Raw genomic sequence first — 26766 nt, forward strand, 5'->3', positions numbered from 1 at the left:
TTGTATGTTAGTGTCGTTGATCTTCTGGATTTATTTTTTGTCTTTTATTTTGTCTTTGTTTCAGTAGGTGAAGGAGGTTTGAGTGCTCTGGCTCCTTGTTTGCTCTCGCCTTTTTTTTTTTTCCCGTCTGTCGTGAAAGGAACTGGCGATAGTGAGAGAGGTAATCGATTAGAAGTTAGAACACGTGATACCTTTGGATTGAGCTCGACTTTTGATGGTTTTGTATCCGGTCTTGTTCGTCAAAGCCGCCTCTTCTTTGCTCATCTGTTTTGGACCTTTTTCTCGTCGAGGTTCAAGCTCACAAAAAAATTTTGAACTCTGATTGAACCGATCTGGTTTCCTGGTTCGGTGGATGTTTGTTTCCTAAGTTTCGCAGTTTTAGTGTTCTGTTTAAGCTGTGAAGAGCAGATAGGGATAAAGTGCTTGAGTTCGTGAAAATTCACGTCCGTTGATTCTTTTTGGTTGACAGGATCGTTAGGTATCTGCGTCGTTGAGCTTCAGGGGGTTGTGAGGTTTTGCTGCTTATGCGTTGGAAGTGAAATATCTTCTTTCGTCATTTGTTCTAGTTCGAAGATTTGAGATCAGGTATCTGCATATTATCAGAGTTGTGGTATTTTGACGGCAAATGCGGAGCATCAGATGTGGATCCGCGAGGAAGTAAGATTTTCTTGCTGAACAGAGCCGAGCGTCGTTCAAATTGACCAGCATTTTCGATTGCTGAAGTTTGCAGAGATTCTGGTTTCATTTCTGGCAACAGAAGCAGTGATTTGATCGTTTTGGTTGGAGTTGGGACAGACATTCGACCTGATCCCCGTTGGGAGGAACGTATGCTCGGTGTTTATTGTCTCTGATTCAATGCGATCTCATTTACTTCCAGAAGAGTTTGAAGTTTTGTTAATTCACTAATTGACCATGCGATTTGATGTTCCGATTGAACGGCCTGTACCGTGTCGATTATAGATTTACAGTGGAGATCGACTTTGGCTGTTGTTCACCGCTGCACATTGCATTCTAAGAAAGAGTGTGCTGACTACTGCTGAGCTTCTGGCGGTACTTAGTCAAGTCCGTCGATTCTGAACAACCTTGCTTGGCTCCAGCTATCTTCTTTTCCTCTTCAAAAGCTTACTTTATCAAAGATATTCAAGATTTTATTTCTATAAGTGGAATACTCTTGCCAAATTTCTTGATGGATCAATAAAGAAAATTGAAAAAAAAAGAGGGTATCACTCTGAAGAGTTTGGTCTACTGGTCTCAGACATGTTTCTATTCGTAGGGAGCAGAGAGGGAGAGAAGGAATTCTGATTAGTCGAGGTTACAGCTCTATTGCGTGAAAGCATCTTGAAAAAATGCCCTTCCTCTTCTTGAGCATTCATCTTATCTAGCAAGTTAAAAGCGTCTTGTCATCCACTCGTCCGTGATTTCTATTATTGGAGAGAACAGTCACCACAGTTAGGGCTTATGTTTCATGTCTAAAGTAGCTTGGTGGGGACGAAGTTCTCAAGCAATATTGGTTGCTTCGTGTCTCATATTCTTCCTTTTCCTTAATTATCTCGCAGGCTGAAATCTCTCTCTCTCGTGATGGGTTTGAGAGGCTGCGCCTGTTGAACGAGGGGTTGTTTGAAATATACTGGGTCTGATGAGTCTTCAGCCGAAGCGTGGGAAGCAGGGCAAGGGCACGGATGTCGTTGAGAAGGTTGTCGTCGCTGTAAAGGCGTCCAAGGAAATTCCCAGGACGGCCCTTGTGTGGGCTTTGACTCACGTTGTTAAGCCTGGGGACTGTATAACGCTGCTGGTCGTGGTTCCTGCACAAAGTTCGGGTATGTCCTTCTCTTCCTGTCTTAATTATATGTATCTGATAACTTTTGAGGTCCGTTGAAAGAATGCCTCTAAGCTTAATGTTTTCTTTTCCTTGATGAGTATAGTATCGGTCCGCATTCACTTTCCTTCACTAATTTATGATGTTCCTTTAATGAGGTTCTTCAGTTTTCCTCGCTTACTTTTGCCTCCTTTTCTGAGGCAGCACGAGGTCTCCTGTGGTTAATTACTGACATTTCAAAGCTGATTCACCCTTCATCAACCATCTATGCCTTAGTTCTTTGTTTGATTCTTCTTGCTTACCTTTACTTTCTTTACAGAGGGAGGGAATACTGAGATCTCCTGTTAATCCCTGGCATTACTCTTGTGGTTAATCCCTGGCATCTCAAAGCTGGTTATCCTTCTTTAGCCATCTATGCCTTAGTTCTTTGTTTGACAAACGGATCTATTCCTTAGTTTTGTAGGAGGAATGTTGCTCGGTAAAAGAGGGATCCGAATCCTCTCCAATAAGAAGTGAGCCCAATAAGCATCCAATGGCTGGGCTGGCTGGGTGTGCGCCGGGATGTGTGCCAGCCAGCCCAACTGTTGGATGCCTCATTGGGGGATCTCGGCATTGGAGACGATTTGGATTCTTGGAACTTCCGGAGTTGTTGATGACTTTCATGCTTTTGGTGATTAGCGCTTAGGTTAGTTGTAATGGCATGCTTGAAAGTTGAAACTGATATGAACATGTTGATGTTAAAACTCCCAATCCTGCACTGAAGAGGAATTGTCGTGTATATAGAACTAGTAATGGCAAGTTCCTCTTGCTGTTAAACTGTTTAAAAAATTCTGCCCTTGACTTTTAAGTTAACTTTCTTTGGTTGTAGCAGAACACCGATTACAAGCCCTTGAATTTCCCATTATTTTTTGTTAGTTTGTAATTGCCTATATGATTTGGCTGAATGCAGTCTGAGGATCAAAGTATCAATATCTAGATAACTTGGAATATTTTGAGCCTTGATGAAAGTATTCTTTATTTTTTTTATGTGCCCCAATATTGTTAACTTCTGATAAGATGATTCTGATGCACAGTGGAATGTCTTTTTATTTTTTTCAGGGAGAAAATGGAGTTTTCCAAGATTTGCAGGAGATTGTGCCGGTGGCCACCAAAAGTCTCACTCTGGAACCAGCTCAGAGCAGAAGTCTGATATTACTGATTCCTGTTCCCAAATGATGCTTCAACTGCATGATTTTTATGATCCAAACAATGTGAAATCCTCATCTTTGTCTCTTCTCCTCTTTGATGAATAATGAATAATCTCTCGTCCTTTTCCTGTATCACGGAATTTAGTGTTTTTGTTTCCAAACTCATGTGTCCTTCTCCCTCATTGTTGTTTGTCAGATAAATGTCAAAATAAAAGTTGTTGCTGGATCTTCATGTGGAGCCGTGGCTGCAGAAGCCAAGAGAGCTCAAGTTAACTGGGTGGTATTGGACAAGTAATACGATAGAACAACACATTTTTACTAGCTTCAATTATCATACAATTTGGAAACATGGGTTACCAAGTGATATGTGCTTGTGATGTCACAAAATTCCATTACTTCAATTTCTGTTCTCGCAGCTTATAATTCACATTTCCTTTATCTGTGCAGACAGCTGAAACATGAGGAGAAACGCTGCATGGAGGAGCTGCAATGCAACATTGTGGTTATGAAACGTTCTCAGCCTAAAGTTCTTCGTCTTAATTTGGTTGGATCACCTCCGAAAGAACCTAAAGTTGTTTGTCAATTGCCTTCCAAATTTGAAGAAGCATCTGAAAAACATTCAAAAGGCGACAGTGAGCCTCGGAATTCCATTCGAGGGCCGGTAGTAACTCCAACTAGCAGTCCTGAGCTTGGGACACCATTCACGGCAACCGAAGCCGGAACATCTTCCTTATCGAGTGAAGATCCAGGAACTTCCCCATTTTCCATCACTGAAAGAAATGGAGATGTGAAGAAAGAGGAGTCTGTAGCCACCAAGGAAAGCTTTAACCTGGAAGGTTCTAGCTCAGACACCGAAAGTGAAAATATGAGCCCTTCAGCGAGTTTTTGCTTCCAGCCATGGATGGAAGAAATTCTCAGTTCTGGCCGCCTATCGTCAAAGCATGTTGAAGGGAGCTCACAGAGGCTCAATGGTAAATCACAGATATCAACAGCTAAAGCATTGCTAGAGAAATTCTCCAAACTTGATCGAGAAGCTGGAATTGGGGTGAACTATAGACCTGATTTTGACTACAGTGGAAATGTGAGAGAAGCTATTTCACTATCCAGAAATGCACCTTCCGGCCCACCACCACTTTGTTCAATATGTCAGCATAAAGCACCTGTGTTTGGAAAACCTCCAAGGTGGTTTAGCTTTGCTGAACTGGAACTTGCTACAGGTGGATTTTCTCAAGCAAATTTTTTGGCTGAAGGTGGGTTTGGGTCTGTCCACAGAGGAGTCCTGCCAGATGGCCAGGCAATTGCGGTTAAGCAACACAAACTAGCTAGTTCTCAAGGGGATCTTGAGTTCTGCTCAGAAGTGGAGGTTCTAAGCTGTGCACAGCACCGGAATGTGGTGATGTTGATTGGGTTCTGTGTTGAGGACAGAAGAAGGCTTCTGGTTTACGAATACATCTGCAATGGATCACTGGACACTCATCTATACGGTGATTTCTTTACAGTCCTCTATGGAAAAATTACCATCATGATTAATCAACTGTACCATTATCTGGTCCTTTTTTGTTCTGGTTTTTTTATTAGTTACAATTTATCCTTTTGAAACCATCATCATTTCAGCATTGTGTCAAAGCCCCCAACTCCCAACTTCCTCTGTACTATTCCAGGCTGATCTTATCATATGTGAACACCATTATGAACCATGATAGCACATCTAGAAAATCACATTGTAATCTCTTTTTTGGCATTTGTTAAGAATGTGTGATTTAACTGAATCCTAGAAATAGAGTCTTTGATGCAATGATATTTACTCATTTTAGAGCTAATGTTTCTACTTTTGAGTTTTGACTGGCACAAAAATTTCTTGACAAGGAACTAGGAATTTTGTAGGATGCAACCGTGATCCATTAGAATGGTCTGCACGACAAAAAATTGCAGTTGGAGCTGCACGAGGTTTACGTTATCTTCATGAAGACTGCAGGGTGGGCTGTATAGTCCACCGTGATATGCGACCGAACAATATCCTCATAACCCATGATTTTGAACCACTGGTATGGCATTCCCTCTTCTTCTCCTTTTTGTGAAAGAATTTAATGATTGTACTAATATGTTTTGCATGCCAAGACTGTCTTGTCTTGTTGACTCTAGAAGAATCTGATGCTTGGGTTTTGAAAGATACACTGGCTATTGTGACTCTTAACATATAAGATTCTTAAATGCATTAGATTTCAGTTCCCGTTGCAGTCAGAGGAAGAATGCTTTGGGAAATCTCTGTTGTTTTGGTAACTGATTTTGGCCAAAGCCATGAATGATGTCTAGGACCTTAAAGTTGAAACTCAAAGGTAGATCGAATCTGGTAAGAGAAGAGTATACAGCAAGAAGAAGAAGAAGGAGAGAAGAGATGAGAAGAAGAGAAGAGAATGGGAGAATCGATTGTGTGTGTTGAGAGTGATTCTCAACACACATATTAGCTTCATTCATTAAGTCTTCCAAATTACACAAGCCTCCCTAGGGAGGTAAGGAGAAATAAGACAATAAAGTAAAAATACAACTTAGTCATGTCTTATAACTAGACAATGACAGAACTACCCCTATACAAGATATTCTAACAACTCTAACACTCCCCCTCAAGCTGGAGAATAAATGTCATACATTCCCAGCTTGCACAATAGAGTACTAAATAGACTAGAAGAGAGACCCTTGGTGAAGATATCTGCTACTTGATCACCTGTTTTCACAAAGGGAGTACAAATGCACCCAGAATCCAACTTCTCTTTGATGAAGTGACGATCGACCTCAATATGCTTGGTTCGATCATGTTGAACCGGATTATGGGCAATGCTTATGGAAGCTTTGTTGTCACAATAAAGTCTCATTGGCCCTTCAGTTTCAAAGCTCAAATCGTGAAGAAGTCGTTTTAGCCATATAAGCTCACATACTCCATGGGCCATGGCCCTAAACTCGGCCTCAAGACTAGATCGAGCAACAATCGGTTGTTTCTTGCTCCTCCAGGTAACTAGATTACCACCCAAGAAGGTACAATACCAGTAGATCTCTGTCGGAGACCGAACCAGCCCAATCAAGATTCGTGTAGCCTTCAATCTGTAAATGGTCATGCCTGGCAAATAAAAGGCCCTTTCCTCGACAGATTTCAAGTATTTGATGATGCGATATACGCATCCGGATGTCCACCCCGGGAGCATGCATGAACCGACTCACCACTCCAACCGCATAAGAGATGTCCGTCAAGTTAGGGAGAGATAGATTAGTTTCCCAACTAACCTCCGGTACTTGCTTGCATCTATAAGAGAAGAACCACATTCATCACCAAGTTTATGATTCGGATCAATGGGGAAGTAGCTGGTTTGCACCATCATCCCCCTGTCTCTTTCGTAAGATCCAAGACAAATTTCCTTTGGCAAATGTTGATCCCTTTCCTTGATCTAGATACCTCAATACCCAAGAAGTATTTTAAGATTCCAAGGTCTTTGATCTCAAACTGCTTAGCCGATAAGACTTCAATCTATCTATCTCAAAGAACATCATTCCCAATACCACAATGTCATCAACATAGACAATGAGAGTCATGAATCGTACCATTACCTCTCCCGATAAACAAGGTGTGGTCACTTGACTGGGAATACCCATTCTTCAGAATGGCTTGTCTAAATCTCTCAAACCAGGCCTTAGGAGACTGCTTTAGGCCATAAAGAGCTTTCTTCAACAAACACACTTTCCCTTCAGCTGAGGGACACTTAAAACCAGGTGGAGGCTGCATGTACACAACTTCTGCTAAATCTCCATGAAGAAATGCATTCTTCACATCTAATTGGTACATAGGCCAATCTTTATTGGTCACTCGAAAGAAGAACCCTGATGGAGTTATGCTTGGCTACGGGGCAAAAGTCTCCGGTAGTCAATGCCATACACCTGACTATACCCTTTAGCAACCAGCCGAGCTTTGTACCTTTCCACTATACCATCGGATCTATACTTGATTGTATAAACCCATCTACATCCAACTGGAGTTCTCCCCTTGGGAAGATCAACAAGTGTCCAAGTATTGTTCTTCTCTAGAGCCACCATTTCCTTAGTCATTGCTTGCATCCATTTTGGATTGGATAAGGCCTCTGTGACATTTTTGGGAATAGAAGAAGACTCAAGAGCAGTGGAAAAAGCAACACCTGTAGGAGAAATGGAGTTATAGGAAACAAACTGGGCTATGGGATTAGTACAGGTTCTCTTCCCCTTTCTAATAGCAATGGGAAGATCTAATTCAGAAGGAGAGGAATTACCTGACTGAAGAGGATGAGACTGAGGATGTGGATCCAAAGAGGGGTTTTGGCAGGGTCGCTTGTACCATGGTTGCTTCTCTTTTTCCTTCAACAAGCATTCACCTCTTGTGAATACACCATCTTCTTTAAATCTTATCCCCTTGTATTCCTTTTGTCTGCTAGCATCACCATCACCAATACCATCAACATCAGCATCATCCACAACATCCACTTCTTTATACTTTCCAATATCAAATAGAAATGGGGAAGTAGAGGTAGGTAAAGGAGATAGGAAGGGAATGACATCCGCATTCTGTTCACTGCTAATACTCTCCCCCTGAACAGAATGGCGAGGGGAAGAAGAAAAAAAAGGAATAGACTCAAAGAAGGTGACATCTTTGGAGAGAAATCGCCTTCGGGAAGAAGGATGGTAGCACTTATACCCTTTAGTGGAATCAGAGTAGCCTAAGAAGATGCACTTGAGAGCTTTGGGATCAAGCTTGGTGCGGGCTGATTTGTTGACATGTACATAACAAACACAACCAAAGACGCGTGGAGACAAGGAAAAAACTGAGGATTGAGGAGAAAGAAGAGCCAAGGGGGATTTGGAGCCAAGGAGTGGACTTGGCATCCGGTTAATAAGAAAGGCAGCGGTAAGAAGGGCATCAGACCAGAAGGTCTTAGGCACGTGCATACCAAAGAGAAGACCCCTAGTGATTTCCAAGAAATGGCGGTTTTTGCGTTCAGCCACCCCATTTTTTGTGGGGTGTCAACACAAGCCGATTGATGGATGATGCCCTTATCAGAAAAGAATTGTTGGAGCCCCCCATACATGTACTCACCCCCCTTATCAGATCTAACAATTTTGATGTGAGTACCAAACTGAGTACTGATAAAGTGATAAAACTCCTTAAAAGCATCACAAACATCACTCTTTTGTTTTAACAAAATAGTCCAAGTAGACCGAGAATAGTCATCCACAAATGAAACAAAATAACGAAAACCAGATAAGGAAGTAGTAGGAGAAGGCCCCCAAACATCAGTATGAACAAGGGAAAAAGGTGCAGTAGATCTATTACCACGATAAGGATAAGATGTGCGACAATGTTTAGCAAAAATACAAGATTCACACTGAAAAACATAAGATGCAGGAAAGGAAGTAAACAAGTGGGGTAAGTGTCTCCTCATAACAACAAAAGAGGGATGACCCAAACGTTGATGCCAAAGCATAACAGACTCCAAAGCACTCCGGTCGTGCCGACCACAAACATAAGCTGCAGCAGTAGATTGAGCAGGTGACTGTGGCTCAAGAAGATAGAGTCCTCCTTTCTCAGTCCCACTGCCAATAACCCTCTTTGTCTCCAAATCCTGAAAGACACAATAAGAAGGAAAGAAAGTGACACAACAATGTAAGGATTTGGTTAGGTGACTCACTGATAATAGGTTAGTAGCAAAGTCGGGAACATGAAGGACAGACTCAAGGGAAATAGAAGGAGTAACCCGCACATTACCCTTACCAGAGAGACAGAGGAAAGGGAACCATCAACAACCCTTACCTTGTCCGGCGTGAACAAATGGAATAGGAATCATAGAACTGGGACATACTCATGTGATCGGAAGCTCCAGAGTCAATGATCCAAGTGGATGCAGTAGGGGTAGCAGATGAGACCTGCAGAGCTGAGGCAGAAGTAGTCAACCCTCCAGAGCTAGAACCAGTAGCTGACCCTCCAAGGTGAGACATCAACCGACGTAGGGCTGCAATATCATCCTGTGAGAGGGAATCAGGAGCTGGCTCGGACTCAGATGTCACAGAATGAGCCTTAGCTCCCCCTCGCTTGCCTCCACGGGCATGAGATGAACTACCACGCATACCAGGGGGCTGCCCATGAAGATCCCAGCACCGGTCCTTGGTATGTCCAAGCTTGCCACAATGGTCACATTTGTATCTCTCACGGCCTTTCCCCCCACTTTTCCAGTCTTTTTGGGAACTGGAAACAAGAGCAGACCTCTCTATTGATGGTACAATATCCATAGTGGTCCTACGGGTTTCCTCACTTTGCAAATAACTGCACACATCATCCAGAGATGGAAATGGAGACCTCCCTAAGATTTGCTGGTGAAGGGGCTCATATTCAGAGTTAAGACCACCAAGCAAAATAAGGATCCTTTCCTTTTCTTGGCTCCTGTAGACTTTTGCCTGATCCTCAGCATTGGACAACTCGGAGATTGGTATAATGATCATACTCCTCCCACAAGCTAATAACAGAGTTGTAGTACTCGGATATACTCCTATCACCCTGTTTCATATGAATGATTTTTGGAGAATTTGATACACTTTCGTGGAATCTCCAACTCTATCAAAAATTCTGGATACACCATCCCAAATATCTTTAGCAGTCTCCTTACTCATAAATCTCCGACCTATCTCAGGTTTCATGGAAAAGATCAGCCAAGTCATGACAGTGGAGTTTTCAGTCTCCCACTTGAGATAACCTGCATCAGTAGTAGCAGGAGCTGTGATAGACCCAGTAATGTACCCCAACTTCCCCCTACTACGTAGAGACAACTTCACGGAACGGGACCAATCCAAATAGTTGGTATTGTCCAACTTCACAACTGAGATCTGGGTGTTGGGGTTATCAAAGGAAGCCATGGTTGGGAAACCACCACTTGGGCTGCCGGCTGTAATTGGTCCACTGACCTCAGAATCTTGTCCAGACACAGTGGACATAATAGGCAAATACTTCAACAATCAATATAAATTGTTTGCGCAAGTGGGGAGTATACTCAACCCAAAACAAGGAGACAGACCAATACAAAATATGGTCCCAAATCAACCAAACCACAAGGCTGAGGCCAAGCCTAAAAAACAGCAAGCATATGAAGAGCAAAAACTTGTATAACTCAAACCAAATTCTGCTAGTAGCCAAGAACCTTTAGTCCATAATACCCAATAAGTGTATCAAGATGTAATACTATCACATTCAGCCATCCAATACAGCAGACCTCGAGAAGACAAAAACAGAGCAGCCGATACTGTAGCAAAGAGAAAAAACAAGAGCAGTCCTCTCGACCCTCCACCTTCAAGGGCAGGCTCTTAGGGCTTCAAAAAGCACTCCCATACGACACAAATGGGACAAGTTCCAAGGTCATCCAAGCTGCCAAAGGCAGAATCGAAACTGAGACACTCCTAGGCTGGCGGAAAAAACAGAGCCTGGTTTCAAGTCTTCAAAAACATCTAGCAGCAAGGCAGCATTTCTTTTTCAACAACCAAGAGCTTTGGGGTCTGAAACAACACCCCTAGGCGATGCAACTCCAATAGGTCTCATGCCAAGATGTGGAGAAGAGAAGGAGAACCAAGAAGAAGCTTCACAAGCTGGCGGTAACTTGCCAGTCTTCCTCCATTGCTTCAAGTCACCTTCAGCAGCTCTGAAACTCTCTCCAACTTAGGGAATACCACTCCCAAGACTGTAAGGAGTATAGGTTTCACATATACAGCCTCCAATGGAACCCCCTTTACATTTATAGGGTTCCAAAGAGAGGAGAAGATGAGGACTGAGCTCAGCCGACTCTCAAACCAGAGATGTTGGCTCTGATACCAAGTTGAAACTCAAAGGTAGATCGAATCTGGTAAGAGAAGAGTATACAGCAAGAAGAAGAAGAAGCAGAGAAGAGATGAGAAGAAGAGAAGAGAATGGGAGAATCGATTGTGTGTGTTGAGAGTGATTCTCAACACACATATTAGCTTCATTCATTAAGTCTTCCAAATTACACAAGCCTCCCTAGGGAGGTAAGGAGAAATAAGACAATAAAGTAAAAATACAACTTAGTCATGTCTTATAACTAGACAATGACAGAACTACCCCTATACAAGATATTCTAACAACTCTAACACTTAATAGTGTGATGAACCCTTGCCAAAAGGTGTTTTAGGAGAAACCAAAGAAAAAAATGGACCAAGTGTTATAATGACATATGGAGTCATCTATGGGTAATATGCTAATATTTCTCTGCTTGATTTATATTTGATTTTTCTGTTTCAGTTGGAAATTCAAGTGTAAAATGTAACTTGTCATAAAATTTGAAATCCATAATTTCTGAAGAAGCATTTAATGGAAAAGCAGCGAGAGATGCCAAGCTTTGAGTGGTTGAAAAGACTCAACTCAAGTTCTCTTGAAATGAAAGAGGAATGCCTGTTTTGAGAAATTGACCAAACTGAAAGTTCTCATTGATTTTACAAGGAACTATGGAATCTATTCAAGTTGGAAAGTTTCCAAGACTTCCAGACTCCAATCTCCACCTCCCCTTTTTGGAGTCTAATCCTTTTCTCTTTCTTTTTGGTACTTTTTGGAGTCTAATACCAATAAAAAAATATGTTATGAGTTGTAACCATTTGAATCTTGAAAATGTTTTGTATCAGTAAAGTAGCATCATTGGTTTTGAAAACATTTAGTGCAGACCAGAGATTCTCAATTAATGATTTTAGAGATCATTGAATAAAAGGATTTTAATTCCTGGGATTGGATTGGGCGGGACTTGTGGATCCCAATCCAGATAGGGCAACACTTATCCAGCTGATACAATTGATATTCCCACATATAACAGAGATTAACATATGTGCATTTCTTAGATATACATGGAAGTTCAAAGTGAAACAAAAAATTGAACTGTGGAAGACAGGAAATCATCAGAGACCTTAACCTGAGTCATTTTTGTCTTTGAGAATATCTGGACATCCTGATCCTATTATAAAGATTTAGGATAGAAAGGGCTAGCACTTTTTATACTCAATGCTCTACAGGACATTGCTTAATGTATCTCTGTTCTCTATGTGTGTGGAAAGATGAAAAATTGCTTTTTTGCTTGCATATACTAACAATAGGACAGAGAATGGTTTCTGAGTCAACATCCTTTTCTGATTTGTGAAGGTTGGAGACTTTGGCCTGGCAAGGTGGCAGCCAAATGGAGACATGGGTGTGGAAACAAGAGTAATTGGAACATTTGGGTAAAGTTGAAAAGATTTTACTTAATAATTCAATTTTATTGTCAATTTGCAATGGTAAATTAAACTGGCTATTGGCCTTCATTTAGGTACTTGGCTCCAGAATATGCCCAAAGTGGCCAGATTACAGAAAAGGCTGATGTATATTCCTTTGGAGTGGTACTAGTGGAGCTTGTTACAGGGCGGAAAGCGGTTGACATAACCCGGCCCAAGGGCCAGCAGTGCCTTACTGAATGGGTATGGGAAGATTTTTTTTTAATCTTTCCCTCCATGGAATAGGTTTGTGGTCTAATGATCCTTGAGTATTGATTATATCTTATATCTGGAACAGGCACGCCCATTACTAGAAGAATATGCTATTGATGAACTGGTGGACCCACGCTTGAGCAACCGATATTCAGAACATGAGGTCTATTGCATGCTGCATGCTGCATCCTTGTGTATCCGTCGAGATCCGCATTCTAGACCTCGCATGTCTCAGGTAAGTGAAAATTTGAACTTGTCTCTGAGACACTTGGAAATGTCAAATTAGCATACTAGTTTAACAGCATTGGGGAGGGGGGGGGTACTTGGATGTTTTATTTGAATAGACCTGGTCCTGTTACAACTTTGTTCCATCCATTCTGGGGGGGGGGGGGGGTTTCTATGATTTGGTTTTTATGTTGCACCTATTATTTTGTCCAATCTATTAAACTGTGTCAAAGGAATGTTGCCATGCACTTGGCAAGATGGAGAGGAATCAGAGGATGCCATTTCTTCTTCTTTGTGCTCCGGGCTAGCTTCTGTGTCTTAATTCGTAACAGTTGGTATTCCATAAAATTGTTAGTGGTCTTAGCAATAATCATGTGTAGTTTTGTCAGCTACCTACAATATTTTGAGTATCGGATCTTCCTGCAGAGAGTCCTTTCAAATTTTGGTTTTGAACCTCCCCCTTCCCACTGGTGGACTCCTAGGTCCCACCCAGTTGGGTGCTTCTCATCTCAAAAACAACTTAAAACATTCATGGACCAGGCCTTATCAGGATTCTAGGTATTGGTCGATACATATCTGTATCATTGGTGAGTACTGATATGGATTGATTTTATTGGCAAAAAAAGTGAATTTTTTGATCAAGTAGTGTTTTTTTTTTGTTATCTCGAATCGGCTCGATACAGTTGATCTGTATTGGTATTGGTATTGGTATTGGCAGTGATCAATAGGGTACCGATACCATGTTTTATAACCTTGGCAGCTTCATGGTCGAATTTTTCATAACCTTTCCTTTGTTGTGTACTGTTACATTGGAAAAAGGTACTTCGAATATTGGAGGGAGACATGTTCATGGACTCCAATTACATGTCAACACCTGGGTTTGATGCCGGTAGCAGGAGTGGGAGGATATGGTCAGAGCATCAACAGCAACAACACCAGCCTTACAGTGGTCCTCTATTGAACGAAGCATCTGAGGGATTAGGAGCGAAGCTCTCCTATGAGGCATTGAGGGCAGCTGCCTGGGAGAGAGACAAGGTAAGGAGGAGGGCTTCATGCGATGATGATCTGTAAAACAATACACAAGCTATACACACCTGGGATGAATACTTGCATGCCCTTTTTCTTTTTAATAGGGTGGTAACCTCCGATTTTGCTTGTACAGTATTTCTGTTTTAATTGGGTTTTGGGGGGGGGGAAGTAGGGAACTGTTATTATTAATGCCAATTTTGCACTTCTTCTATTAGTTGTTCCTGAATGAATTTAGAGGCAGTTTTTACAAACGAATTTGTGACAGCACACCTTGAACTATCAGCTGGGAACGCGTGACATGAAGAACAATGATGTTCTGAGCAAGGCTTTAGACACTGATATAGATAGAATAGTTGTAGCCTTGCTTGGTTATCATTAATTTGTTACTAACGTGCTGTGCAGTCATTAATGTGGGTTCCATTTTGATAGAGAATTCCACACTCATTCTGATGGTCAAATTCCAGTTTGGGAATGGCACTGATAGATAGAAAAGTAAGATTAAAAAAAGTTCATAAAATCAATGGAATAACATTTCGGATGACAAGAATTAACAACTTAATGTGGCCATTATATAACAAAAAAATTTGACGTTTGCTGACAAGCTTGCTTATATTTGGATTTCCCGCTTTGCAAGTGGCAGTGGTCCAACAAAGTGTAGCTTTGGATTCAAAATTTGCGAGTCCATTTAGTTTTCTTTGTCATCACTTTGAAGCCGAATGGTGCAAGGTTTTAAAACTAAGATCATCAAGTAAGCATTGATCTCCATCGATTTTGATTCAGATCAGATCAGATCAAAATCAGCTAGAAATCAGATGACATAGGTTGGAACCCTAGAAAATGGAATGTGGAAGAAGATGCATAGATTTCCGAAGAGCTTTGGTTTCTGGACATTTTGATACCCCAAGTCTTGTAAACTAGTTACAAGAGTTAAGTTTCATTGATGACTTTTAGTGATTAAGAAAAAAACCTCAATTGGTGTCATGTTAACATCTATTGTTTGGCTCTGAAATTTAACACATCTTATGTCCAAACTCCAAATCATGCCTTACACTTCACGATGGCCTGTGTCCTGTTGTCGTTCATTCTTTCAGTAATTGATGCCCAAATAGCGCTCTTTGTCTGCCGTCGAATGAGATGTCCATTATTGTGAGGGATAATCAGCCCATTCAAACTTGCTTTGAGTCTTGTTGTTTACGTCATGTGCATATATCTAAATGGTTTGTCTGTTACCTTGATCGGGGTTTTTTGAAGGTATTCGGCTCTCCTCCAGCCGTGGTGGGAGTTGGAGGATCCAGCCAAGCAAAAACCGGGGTGTTTGGGTCATTTTACAGGTGGATTCCCCTATGAAATGACCCGAATCCCCCTTTTTTTGCTAGGCTGGATCCTTCAGCTCCTGCCACGGCTAGAGGAGAGCCAGGTCCTTTTGGAAGTCATCTTTTCCTGAACAACTCGTTAAGATTGTACATCTTTTACCTGTTGATGCTTAATAAAATTCCCCCTCCATTCATGGGATTAAAAAAAAAAAAACCTTATCTGAATACAAAGTTTCTATTATGTACCTTATGTCTTTTTGGGCAGAGAATCGTTGCGAGGCTGTGTGGTCCTTGCATCGACGCAGGGGCCAATGATGGTGAATGCATGGGCATCAACATGAAATGGATTTTTTTTTTTTTTAATTTCAAAGGGGGTGGGTGGGATGGTAATTTCGAAAGCTCCTGTGTTTGAGTGTAGATTCCACACAACCTAGCAAAGATCTTTTTCTCCTTTTATAAGAAAAAGAATCCTGAAAGGAAGCGTGGCAATCGCACCTAGACACAAAGGATGCAAAATGATCAGCCCACACCCTCTGAAACGTAGAAATCCCACCCCTGTTGATACTTCTGCATACACTCCCATTGGTTTTAGACTTTTAGGCAACTCTCTCTTTTATGAGAAGTGATTCTCTATTCGTGAGTGTGGCTTATGCCAACACTACCATGTATATATCTCTCCTAAAACGAGGGGTAGAGATGTCTTTTTTCTTGGGAGGAGAGAGATAAACACATGGGAATGCTGGTGTAGGCTACACTCTCGGACAGAGTTATTTTCCTTTTTTTTCTAATGAGAGATTGTTTTCTGTGGGGGGAGCATGGCCCCTGTGCACTCACGAGACCAATGAGGGCCGCAGATTTTCGCTTTTCATAGGGGGTGGGGCGGTTATTTCACCCCCACTGTGTCTAGGCGTGGGCGGTACACTCCCACACAGAGAACTTTTCTCCTTTTTTATTATGGAAAAATATACTAACGCCGGAGTAGGGATTCATTCAATCCTTCTCATACCTTCTCGTATAATAAGCCGTGAGACCCATATTGACGTTCTCTAGTGTCTACTGAGAATATATGTATCCTCCCACACATTCGTCGAATTCCGTACTCGCGAGATGCGACTTTAGCTTGGGAGAAACGCTTCAAGCCGCCCAAGCAGCAATCCAGGCCAAGGTAGCGAAGAAGTGTTAACATTTGAAAACGTTTATTATGATTTTAGCAGAGAAAACGGGAAGCGTTTGAAATCCCTGGGCGCCATGTTCTCTCTCATCAGCAAGCCCTTTTCCGCCTCCCCACTCCTAAGCACACTTGTTCTTCAACGACTCACCAGAACACTTACTCGTACCAACCCTCTTCGCTTTCTCTCTAATTTTCCAATTCCTTTCCCTTTTTTTTTTTCAACTAAATTTTTAATCACCTTCCCAAATCTAATATCTGCTCTTTCAGTTTTGTCAAATCCAGACGTTTCAGATGAGAATGAATCCGTTGTATCGCTGGGTACAAGTTCCACTTTCATCCATCCTTCTGCGATCGTTCATCCTGATGCTATCATCGGTCAGGTACTCTGCTTCTTATTTAATTTTTAAATCATTCAGTCTCTGCTAGTCTGCTTCACAGATGTTAGTAAAATTTCCAACTTTTGCATTGCAGGGTGTTTCAATCGGTCCTTTTTGTACCGTTGGTCCTTCCGCAAAGATTGGAGATGCATGTAAACTGTACCCAGGAAGCCATATCTTTGGGGATACGGTGTTGGGGGAGAGCTGTATCGTAAAAACGTGAGTTTAAGATCCTTTGCTTTCAGGTTTTGGGGTTCCTTGTCTGGGTAATACCCACAAACATATTGCTTTTGTTGGAGATGTTTGCCTACTGTTTCTTCTTTTTTTTTAGTATAGATAGCTTAGCAGGACCCTACAGTGTGTTGGGCTCTGTCTGATTGTGTTCCCTAACGTTGTTCTTGTGGTAATTATTTTTGTCTTCGTGAATCTTTGTCAGGCAGTGGTGCCATTGTTGGTGAAGATCTTCCAGGGCGTACGTTCATTGGGTGCAATAACATAATTGGACATCATTCAGTTGTTGGGGTGAAATGCCAGGATATGAAATGCAAGGTCAGTCCATTTATAGATTACATTGTGCTCATTACTTATGATCACCTAAAAACCCATCCTTCCTGCAGGTTTCAAATTCTTAGTTTTTATGTGCACCCATAATCTTCATAATTCCCTAGATGTTTTTCCCCTCCTGCTTCAGTTTGGCTTCTTTTATGAATCATAATTCTACAAACAAGAAATCGATGAGAATTCCAGTCTGTTCAGTCTCTTGGGGGAAGGCAGAGAGTTTACTTTTTCTTTTCAATCTTTTGGATTACTTTGTTATATTTGTTTATTGCTGGATGTTTTAATCATAATGTTTGTAGATATAACTTGATCAGAAGGACATGATCCTCCATGACACTGAAATATGTTCTGTGGTGTGCCATGTTTCTCCATAAATGATTAACTTTATCATTGATTGAAGTGGTAACCCAACTAGCCAAGGATCTGAAAATCAAATCATTGTTAACACACCTGTTTATCCCAGACACTCTCCTGTATCTATTTTTCTTGTTGAATGCTATACCTGCAGCATTTATTTTGTCCTCAAAGGCAGCATAAAACGTAATTTTTTCCTACATGTCTGTACATCAAAATTTTCACTTTTTTTTTAAAAAAAAAAAAGGATAATGTCCAGAATGCAACTGTGCCAACTCTTATAAAAACTTTGAAGGATCAGCGAAAAATCCTTGAGAAGCAGCAGGAAGTGAAAAGTATGTAACTAATATGCTAAACCATTAGCACTCGGGTTATAAGAGTATCATGTTGTTATGCAATTCTCTTATGCTATCATGCTAATACAAGAGTGTCAGTTCTTTGTGAAGGTAGGGTGGTATGATCAGTTGGAGCATTTGGCTCAGAATAGTCTGTTGATGGATCAGTTGGATTATGCTGCACAAAAATTGTTGTTTAAATGTCATTTAGAGCACCATTACTTTTTCTTTTATTTGATTCCACAAGTACTACCATATGCATACTAGAATACATGATTGCAGCTTCTCTTTACTCAATTTGAGTGCTGTATATGCATTTGATTTAAAATTATGATACACGTCCTCACAGCTATTCCTCAACCGTTTTAGCCAGGGGATGAGTGTTACCTTGATGTTGGTGATAACAATGAAATTCGAGAGTATACATCTATTCATCGATCTTCAAAATCAAGTGACGGAACGGTATGGCAATGCTATCAGAAACTTGTAAGGTCCAATTCAACCTTTCTTTTTCTGATTGGCCTTCCTTTGTTAGGTTATTGGTCACAGCAATCTGATCATGGGCTCGTGTCATATTGCACATGACTGCAAAGTGGGTAACAACAATATTTTTGCAAATAGTACTCTTTTAGCTGGTCATGTTGTTGTGGAAGTAAGTTCATTTTTATTTGCTTTTATTTTGGAAAGTTAATACTTAAATTTACATCATGCTGTCCAGAGATAATTCAATTGTTTTAAGTGTAGGACTACACCCACACTGCAGGGGCAGTTGTTGTTCATCAATTTTGTCATGTGGGCTCTTTTTCTTTTATTGGTGGTGGCTCTGTGGTATGTGCATCTCTTGTTTGTGTAACCTTCTATTGTCATCATATAATCCAATCTCATAGTGTTTTGCTGCACCAAATACTCGTTATCTTCTTCCAAATATTTTTCTTGACTACCAAAGAGATTCTCGTGAAAAGCAATTATAATTTTTTTTGACACATGTGCATCTTCTAATCTTCCTTCTTTTATGTATTTGTTGTTTGCAGGTTTCACAAGATGTCCCAAAGTATATGATGGTAGCTGGGGACAGAGCAGAACTCCGCGGATTAAATTTTGAGGGTCTCCGACGTCGTGGTTTCTCAGCTGAAGAGGTTGGTATTGTTTGAGTTTTTCAACTTCGTCTACATTTCTATCTAATAGGCATAAACTGAAATAGTCATCTACTTGTTTAGTTAGTCTTGCGAACAAGATTAGAGAATTTCTTCCTAGTTCCTACGCATATGTTTAGCTGGAGATATCTTGCTTAGTTGGTGTTTTCAATCTATCTGTTGAAGTTTAGTCATCCTGTTAGATTCATTACCTATAAATTTGCTGAGAGATTCCTTTTGGAAAAATCTAGATCAAAAGCATGAGGATAGCTTACCGAAAGATATTCATGCCCAAGGATGTGACATCAGGAGGTATTGAGGACCGTCTTACTGAAGTGGTAATTTCATTTTCATCTTATTATTTTTGAGGGGGTATAGGGATCAGGAACCACTGTAACACTAGACCAACTTTGCACAATGAAGAATTAGCCAACTCTCCTTCTGTATGCTCTATATGGTGTAGTCTAACACTAAACCAATTTTGCAGGTGCAGAATGAAGAATTAGCTAACTTTCCTTCTGTATGCTCTATATGGTGTAATCTAACACTAAACCAATTTTGCAGGTGCAGAATGAAGAATTAGCTAACTTTCCTTCTGTATGCTCTATGGTGCAATCTATCCGTGACTCTTTTGTGGAAAGCCGTCGTGGAATTTGCAAGTTTAGACATTGGAGTGGCTCTTGAAGACATTTATGGTAAGGTATTATCTCTCTCTCCAGCCCCCTTCCATTCCTGTGGAAGACTTTTCAAGAAGTATTATGATTTTCCCATTTGTTTGGATGGTGGTGGTCATGAATGTAGGTCAAACTGGTCCTAAATTATAGAATTGGATATATTATAACATTATTTCCAGGCTTCACATTACCATAAGTGGTCTATTTTTATCTACGTCGCGATATTTTATTGTTACTTTAGGATCTTGCGTTTTATTGAACCTTTCTTCTTTGATATGTTTGAGATTTAGAAGTTGAAGAACTTACTTAAAGTTATTCAGCAGAGGAAATATTTGAATGGATTGGAAAATGGACATCAATGGCAAGATTGTTTATCACCGTAATGGTTTTGATCAGAGTCCTTCCCCCAACCAAGGGCTGAGATGTTGCTGATTTTGATGAGCAGTATTGTGCCTGGATGTACACCTACAGTCTATTATGATGAAGATTAATCTTACAAAAGAATAAATAAATAAAAGAACACAGAGTAACACAGGTATTAGAACTATCTACGTCCATGGATGAGATGACTGTGTCTTCAATTATGAGTAAGAGAGAATTGCAAGTAAAGATATTTAAATATCCACAATCTGACCTGTGAAAGAAAATGTTGTTTAACCCTGTAAACAGCTTTGATATGAATGCTTGAGTGATTAGAATTGATCACCCAAGCCCCTTTATTTATAATAACTTGGAAGTAAATCTGATCAAAGTACAAATAGGAATAATAACACCTCAGTCCTAGTCCTACTAGGAATTCCTAATACAACTAGGAAGCCAAAATAGGACTCGGCTGAGGGTAAAACAATAAAAATAAAAGAAAAGAAAAGAATCTAATCTGACTAGTTCTACTCCTAACATGACTAGGACTAATCCTAATCAGATAGGACTAGTAGGACTAATCCTAATCAAACTAGGACTGCTTACCCCAATCGTGTAAGCAGCCTATTTCAACACTCCCCCTCAAGTTGGAGCAAAGATGTCGATCATGCCCAACTTGACTAGATTGGGATGAAACAATTTTCCAGACAATCCCTTGGTAAAGATATCAGCAAGTTGATCCGCAGATGTCACAAAGGGAATACAAATCAGCCCAGCTTCTAACTTCTCTTTGATGAAATGCCTATCCACCTCAACATGCTTGGTACGATCATGCTGTACTAGGTTGTGTGCTATGTTGATGGCAGCCTTGTTGTCGCAGTACAACATCATAGGAAGACGAATAGGAACACCAAGATCTTGTAGCAAACCTTTAAGCCATAGTAACTCACAAATACCTTGTGCCATAGCTCGAAACTCAGCTTCGGCAATAGAACGAGCAATCACATTTTGCTTCTTGCTACGCCATGTGACAAGATTTCCACCTACAAAGGAGCAATACCCAGAAATAGACTTCCGATCTGCAGAACCAGCCCAATCAGCATTAGTGTATGCTTCTATCCATAGATGACCATGAGTAGACAAAAGAATTCCTTTTCCAGGAGCTGACTTCAAATAGTGCAATATACGAAGAACAACCTCCATATGAGAAGAGTAGGGATCATGCATAGATTGGCTCACAGTACTCACGGCAACAGTAATGTCAGGATGCGTGTGTGAAAGATAAATCAGCTTCCCTACAAGTCTTTGGTACTGGCCTTTATCAACAGGCTCACCCTCTTTCTCCTTGAGTCGAACAGTAGGGTCCATAGGAGTATCTGAAGGATGACAGCCTAGCAACCCGAACTTAGCCAATAAGTCTAGGACATACTTCCTTTGGGAGAGAAAAATACCTTTAGAAGATCTGGCTACTTCAATCCCAAGAAAGTATCGTAGTTTCCCTAGATCTTTAATCTCAAATTCTTGTCCAAGGAGGTCTTCAATCGTCTGATCTCATTACCATCATTGCCAGTAACCACTATATCATCAACGTAGACTATAAGAACAGTGAGTTTTTCACCAACCCTCTTTATAAAGAGTGTGTGATCAGCATTACTCTGCTTATAGCCCACAGAAATCATGGCCTTGTGGAATCGGCCAAACCATGCTCGAGGTGACTGCTTCAGACCATAAAGTGCACGCTTCAGTCTACATACTTTTCCTTGGTTTCTGTCACAAGAGAACCCTGGTGGAATGTCCATATACACTTCCTCATCCAGTGTTCCATTTAGGAAGGCATTTTTTACATCTAGCTGTTGCATATCCCATCCAAGGTTGACTGCACAAGATAATAACACATGAACAGTATTTAACTTTGCAACAGGTGCAAAAGTTTTCTGGTAATCAATGCTGTATATCTGAGTAAACCCCTTGGCCACGAGTCGTGCCTTATACCTATCCACAGTGCCATCCACCTTCTGTTTCACCACAAATACCCATTTACATCCAACAGTTTTCTTCCCAGGTGGAAGAACCACAAGCTCCCATGTGTTATTTTTCTTCAAGGCGTCCATTTCTTCATCATAGCTGCCTTCCACTTTCCGTCTTCCACTTTCCGTCTGATAAAGCTTCTTGCCAATTGTTAGGAATACGAACAGAAGAAAGAGAGGAAACAAAGGCACGAAAGGATGGGGAAAGGGAATCATAAGAAACAACATGAGATATGGGATGCTGAGTGCAAGTTCTGACACCTTTGCGAAGAGCAATAGGTAAGTCAGGATCATTACCAGGTGGAGAGGCAGGTTCTGGATCCGGGTTTGGCAATTGGATGGGTACTGGAGCAACAGTTGATTGAACCTGCTTATGCTTCCTTGCATAGGTCTTCACATTACTGGCATCAATCCTCTGAAATTCACTAATAGTCCTTTGGATAGGAGTCTGGACCGGGGTAGATTGCTCCTCCTGAATAGAAATGGTCTCCCCCTGTATAGGAACCTCTCCCCCTGACTTAGGGGGAGTACTAGGGGCAGGCCGAACTGGTTCAGACTCATGGTAAACGGACTGAAGTGGAGGTGGAGAGTCAATAGTCAGCACATCTTCACTAACACTCTCCCCCTGAAGAGGTGGGGACACATAATATGGAACATTTTCATGAAAGACAACATCCATGCTGACAAAAGTCCTGTGGGATGGAGGGTAGTAACATTTGTACCCCTTTTGGGTAGCAGAGTAACTCAAGAAAATGTAGCGGATGCTACGTGGGTCAAGTTTACCAGGGGACCTTGTATCCCTAGCATAACAAACGCAACCAAACACCTTAGGTGGGACTATAAAGGAACAAGAGTCAAGTAATAGTTCAATAGGGGCTTTTGAAAGAAGAACCCGATTGGGCAGCCTATTAATTAAATAGGCTGCAGTAAGGACAGCATCCCCCCAATAAAGGGAAGGGACATTGCGAGCAAACATAAGGGCCCTAGCCACCTCCAGAGGTGACTGTAATAAGGAAGAGGATCTTTTATTAGAAATAGGACAAGTTGAACGCGTCTGTTTAGCCAAGACACAAGGCTCACAAAAAAATTCTTCCTTATTACAGTCTTTAACTAATGCTGGAAATAAATTTGATAAAGTACCTAAGGGGGGATGGCCTAGTCTGGAGTGCCATTTATGTAAATCAGAAGAGAAAGATGCCAAAGGTAAAGCCTGAGTAGGATCGCCATCAAGCAGGTACAATCCGCCATGCACTTTACCCGATCCAATCGTCTTCCCCCAGTCCAGTTCCTGAAAAACACAGTGAGTGGGAAAAAATGTCTACAATTCAGGGATTTAGTGATACTGCTAATGGAAAGAAGGTTAGTTGTAAATTTGGGAATATGCAACACAGATGACAGTGTAAGGGAAGGAGAACAACCAATGGATCCTTTCCCTGAGATGGAGGAGAGGGACCCATCAGCAATTTTGACTTTATCCTTACCAGAGGCAGGAGAATATGTATTAAAAAGGCTAGAAGATCCTGTCATGTGATTAGTAGCACCGGAGTCTATGATCCATGGAGTGGATACTACTGATGCACAATGACCAGCAAAAGAAATATCTGTACGGGCAAAGAAGGAACCTGAATTGGCAGCAGACGTAGTAGAGGCAGTTGATGTGTTCAACATACGACGCAAAGCCTAGAGTTCTTCCTGGGAGAAACCAATGTCAGCAGTGGGAGTTGGAGCTACACTTTCAGTATGATTGGCTTTGCTTTTAGACTGAGCATGACCACGTTTGGCCTCAAAATCAACTGAGCCTTAGTGTGATATAGTTTGTGACAATGCTCACACTTAACATGCTCTTTGGTAGTAGTAGTGGAAGCAGCAACACTATCATAAGAAGCAACAGGAGTGGGACCAGCAGTCTGTAAGGCTGATCTCTCAACTTTAGGAGTCATCATCATGGCAGCCCTTCGTGTCTCTTCACTGTGAACATAAGAAAAAGTCTCCTCTAAAGTGGGGAAAGGAACCCGTCTAAGGACTTGCACCCGAATAGGGTCATAGTCATCATTGAGGCCAGCCAGAAAATCATAGACACAGAATTGGTCTACATAGGTGTGGTAGGCAGTAATATCAGTAGTAGTAGTAGGCTGGAATTGAGCATAATGATCCAATTGCTGCCATAAACACTTGAGGGTAGTATAGTATTTAGTAACAGACATCTCCTTCTGAGTTGTGGTTTGGAGTGTCTTCCTGATTTCATAAACCTGAGCACCACTTCTTGATCGACCATAAGTTCCCTTGACAGCAGTCCATATCTGAGTAGCAGTGTCAAGGAGGAGATATTGACTGGATAGATCAATGGTCATAGAATTTAAAACAAATGACATCACCATAGCATCGTTCGTAGCCCATTTAGTACGGGCAGCACCTTCTTCAGCTGGTTGTTTGGTGGTGCCAGTAAGATGGCCAGTGAATCCCCTACCAGCCACAGTCAAGGATAGTGATCTGGCCCAGATTAAATAATTCGTACCATCAAGCTTGATGGCAGCATCATAGGGAAGGAAGTCATTCCTAGTCTGACCATCCCCTCCAAGTAGCAGTAGTTGTCTTTGAATCTCCCATAGTTCAGGTAGATACCGATCCACAAATTTGAACAAAAAAACAAATCTTCAAAAAACTGAATCAGATCTGAAGTATGGGTTTTGAAGTGGCAGCAATTGCAGCCGTCAGAATAGGCTGAAACTTGGATCGAATGCCCAGCAAGTGGTGGAGAATAAGCCTGCAAAAAATCAGAAAATTCTGATGATGCAATAAGAAACCCTAATAGGGCTGGTTACAGTATCGAGTGAAACCCTGGGTTTTGAAACTGTATGAGTTTCAGCCGTCAGAACAGGCTGAAACAAGGATCAAGTATCTCCCTTGTTGTGGAGAAGATTCCCTCCAAAAATTGGCCCCTTTGGATGTGCCAATAAAAAGCCTTAAATTTTAAAAAAATTTAGGTATATCTGAATGTAGGTAATTGCAAGTTCGAAACAGATGTGGATTGGATTCAGATCTGCAATCTGAAATATGTAAGGTGTAGATCAGCAAGTGCAAGGATCAATCTCCAAAAAAAAAACAGAAATCCAGCTTGAATAATGTAGCAGCTTGATCTCGAAGGGTTGGAGGAAACCTGCGGCAGTTTCAGATCACACCAGTGTTTGTATAATCTTCAGTGAGGTGTCATTGAGGGCAGCAGCTAATTCTTCATTGAATCACCTCAAAGATGCTGCCCTGAATGAAATAGAGAGTCCGAGAGAGTTGGAGAAGAAAACCAGAAAAAATCGAGGGGGAGGCTGCTCTTCAGATCAGAGATTGCTCTTGAAGTAAATCTGATCAAAGTACAAATAGGAATAATAACACCTCAGTCCTAGTCCTACTAGGAATTCCTAATACAATTAGGAACGCCAGAATAGGACTCGGCTGAGGGTAAAACAATAAAAATAAAAGAAATGAAAAGAATCTAATCTGATTAGTACTACTCCTAACATGACTAGGACTAATCCTAATCAGCTAGGACTAGTAGGACTAATCCTAATCAAACTAGGACTGCTTACCCCAATCGTGTAAGCAGCCTATTTCAACAAACCCCTTACCATCTTTCTCACCTCTTAAAATAAACGGAACATATCGATTCATCTCCGTCAACAGGCCAACTAATGGCTTAGAAGATGTTTCTTGATATCTTGAATACAGTAAATACCTTCGATTCCCATGGACCAGCCCAATGTTATCCATCTTTGATAAAGTCCACCCGTGCCCATGCTCGAAAACTGCTTCATATTGTATTTGGCATTGCTATTCTGAGACAACCTCAACAAGTGCTCTTTTGGCCCTTGACCTAGAGTTTGTAGACTTAAAAACTGTGATGGCAATAGAGCCTATACGCAAAATAATTGTTATTGCTGATTTCTTTTGCAGCTTAATATTATATGCTTTAATCTCTATGACTAATAGTAAGTTGGGCATCCAATAAAAGGAAAGAATAATATCATTTAAATGATTCTTATTGAAGACAATTCGAGCTTGGTTTGTATTTGACAATCTTGATCTCTTGGTGCTCAGTTAGTTCTAGTTTTTAGTTGGAAAACTCCTTTCACATAGTGCCCCTTTGTTTCTTCTTTCTATTTTGACAAAAATTTCTCGTTTGCTATTATATATATATGGTTTTAAACCAACTTTTACTGTTGATCAAGTGCTTTCTCAAATATTTTGGCCTTCACAGATATTGGTTTCCACAAGTTGATACAAGTCTATATTGGTGCAAGTTAGTACTGTCCCCGGCACTTGATCTCACAGCCAAATATGAGACTCTTACTGGATCATGGTGAAAGCTCTATATGCGTCAAAGTTGGAGATTGCGGATTCTTACTGAAATTACATTCTAAAAGCTAGCTTTCTCCAAGAGATTGTTGGTTGGCTGGGGGTGGGGGAGTTTCTAGATTGGGCCTGAGTTTTTCGACACAAGCTATTTATTTAGTACTGTAATATTTACAGTATCTTACAGTTGATTGATTCTTCACTTCTTCGGGATACTTATTCTATGACTTTCTGTATTGTTTTGTTGTGTAGAATGATGCCTAAATAGACATAGATGTTGGATTAAGGGGACAATGAGATTATTAAGGTGTTTGTACTGCTATCAAATTTTATTTCGTAGTATTGGA

The 26766-nt window shown here is 41.0% G+C and overlaps 2 protein-coding genes across 4 annotated transcripts; both read left to right on the forward strand.

Annotated features, from left to right (window-relative positions):
- The first annotated feature begins 1252 nt into the window (after window positions 1-1252).
- LOC122654377 (inactive protein kinase SELMODRAFT_444075) lies at window positions 1253-13905 on the forward strand. Its single transcript, XM_043848442.1, has 9 exons — window positions 1253-1817; window positions 2915-3066; window positions 3200-3294; window positions 3451-4487; window positions 4888-5048; window positions 12200-12276; window positions 12363-12510; window positions 12605-12754; window positions 13564-13905. The coding sequence occupies exons 1-9, from the start codon at window positions 1637-1639 to the stop codon at window positions 13813-13815; spliced, it is 2253 nt and encodes a 750-aa protein (XP_043704377.1). The 5' UTR covers window positions 1253-1636; the 3' UTR covers window positions 13816-13905.
- A 2264-nt stretch (window positions 13906-16169) lies between these two features.
- LOC122654378 (probable acyl-[acyl-carrier-protein]--UDP-N-acetylglucosamine O-acyltransferase, mitochondrial) lies at window positions 16170-26651 on the forward strand. 3 transcript variants are annotated; one of them, XM_043848443.1, is made up of 12 exons: window positions 16170-16222; window positions 16277-16419; window positions 16525-16637; window positions 16729-16853; window positions 17075-17183; window positions 18251-18343; window positions 18417-18533; window positions 18626-18709; window positions 18913-19017; window positions 19266-19352; window positions 19579-19709; window positions 26325-26651. In XM_043848443.1, exons 2-11 carry the CDS (start codon window positions 16335-16337, stop codon window positions 19696-19698), a joined length of 1038 nt encoding a protein of 345 aa, XP_043704378.1. In that variant the 5' UTR covers window positions 16170-16222; window positions 16277-16334; the 3' UTR covers window positions 19699-19709; window positions 26325-26651. The 3 variants fall into 3 exon arrangements, with proteins under 3 accessions (XP_043704378.1, XP_043704379.1, XP_043704381.1); XM_043848444.1 differs by having other exon boundaries at window positions 16540-16637; XM_043848446.1 differs by having other exon boundaries at window positions 16540-16637; window positions 16774-16853.
- Window positions 26652-26766: the final 115 nt, after the last annotated feature.

This window comes from Telopea speciosissima, chromosome 3, assembly GCF_018873765.1.
Source record: "Telopea speciosissima isolate NSW1024214 ecotype Mountain lineage chromosome 3, Tspe_v1, whole genome shotgun sequence".
Taxonomy (NCBI): Eukaryota; Viridiplantae; Streptophyta; class Magnoliopsida; order Proteales; family Proteaceae; genus Telopea; species Telopea speciosissima.

Coding starts and splice junctions, on each gene's coding strand:
- LOC122654377 (XM_043848442.1), top strand. CDS start 1,637: ATGAGTCTTCAGCCGAAGCGTGGGAAGCAGGGCAAGGGCACGGATGTC. Junction 3,067..3,199: donor ATTTTTATGATCCAAACAAT/GTGAAATCCTCA, acceptor GTTGTTTGTCAG/ATAAATGTCAAAATAAAAGT. Junction 12,277..12,362: donor AGAGTAATTGGAACATTTGG/GTAAAGTTGAAA, acceptor GCCTTCATTTAG/GTACTTGGCTCCAGAATATG.
- LOC122654378 (XM_043848443.1), top strand. CDS start 16,335: ATGTTCTCTCTCATCAGCAAGCCCTTTTCCGCCTCCCCACTCCTAAGC. Junction 19,018..19,265: donor GTGGTTTCTCAGCTGAAGAG/GTTGGTATTGTT, acceptor GGAAAAATCTAG/ATCAAAAGCATGAGGATAGC. Junction 19,353..19,578: donor AGGACCGTCTTACTGAAGTG/GTAATTTCATTT, acceptor CCAATTTTGCAG/GTGCAGAATGAAGAATTAGC.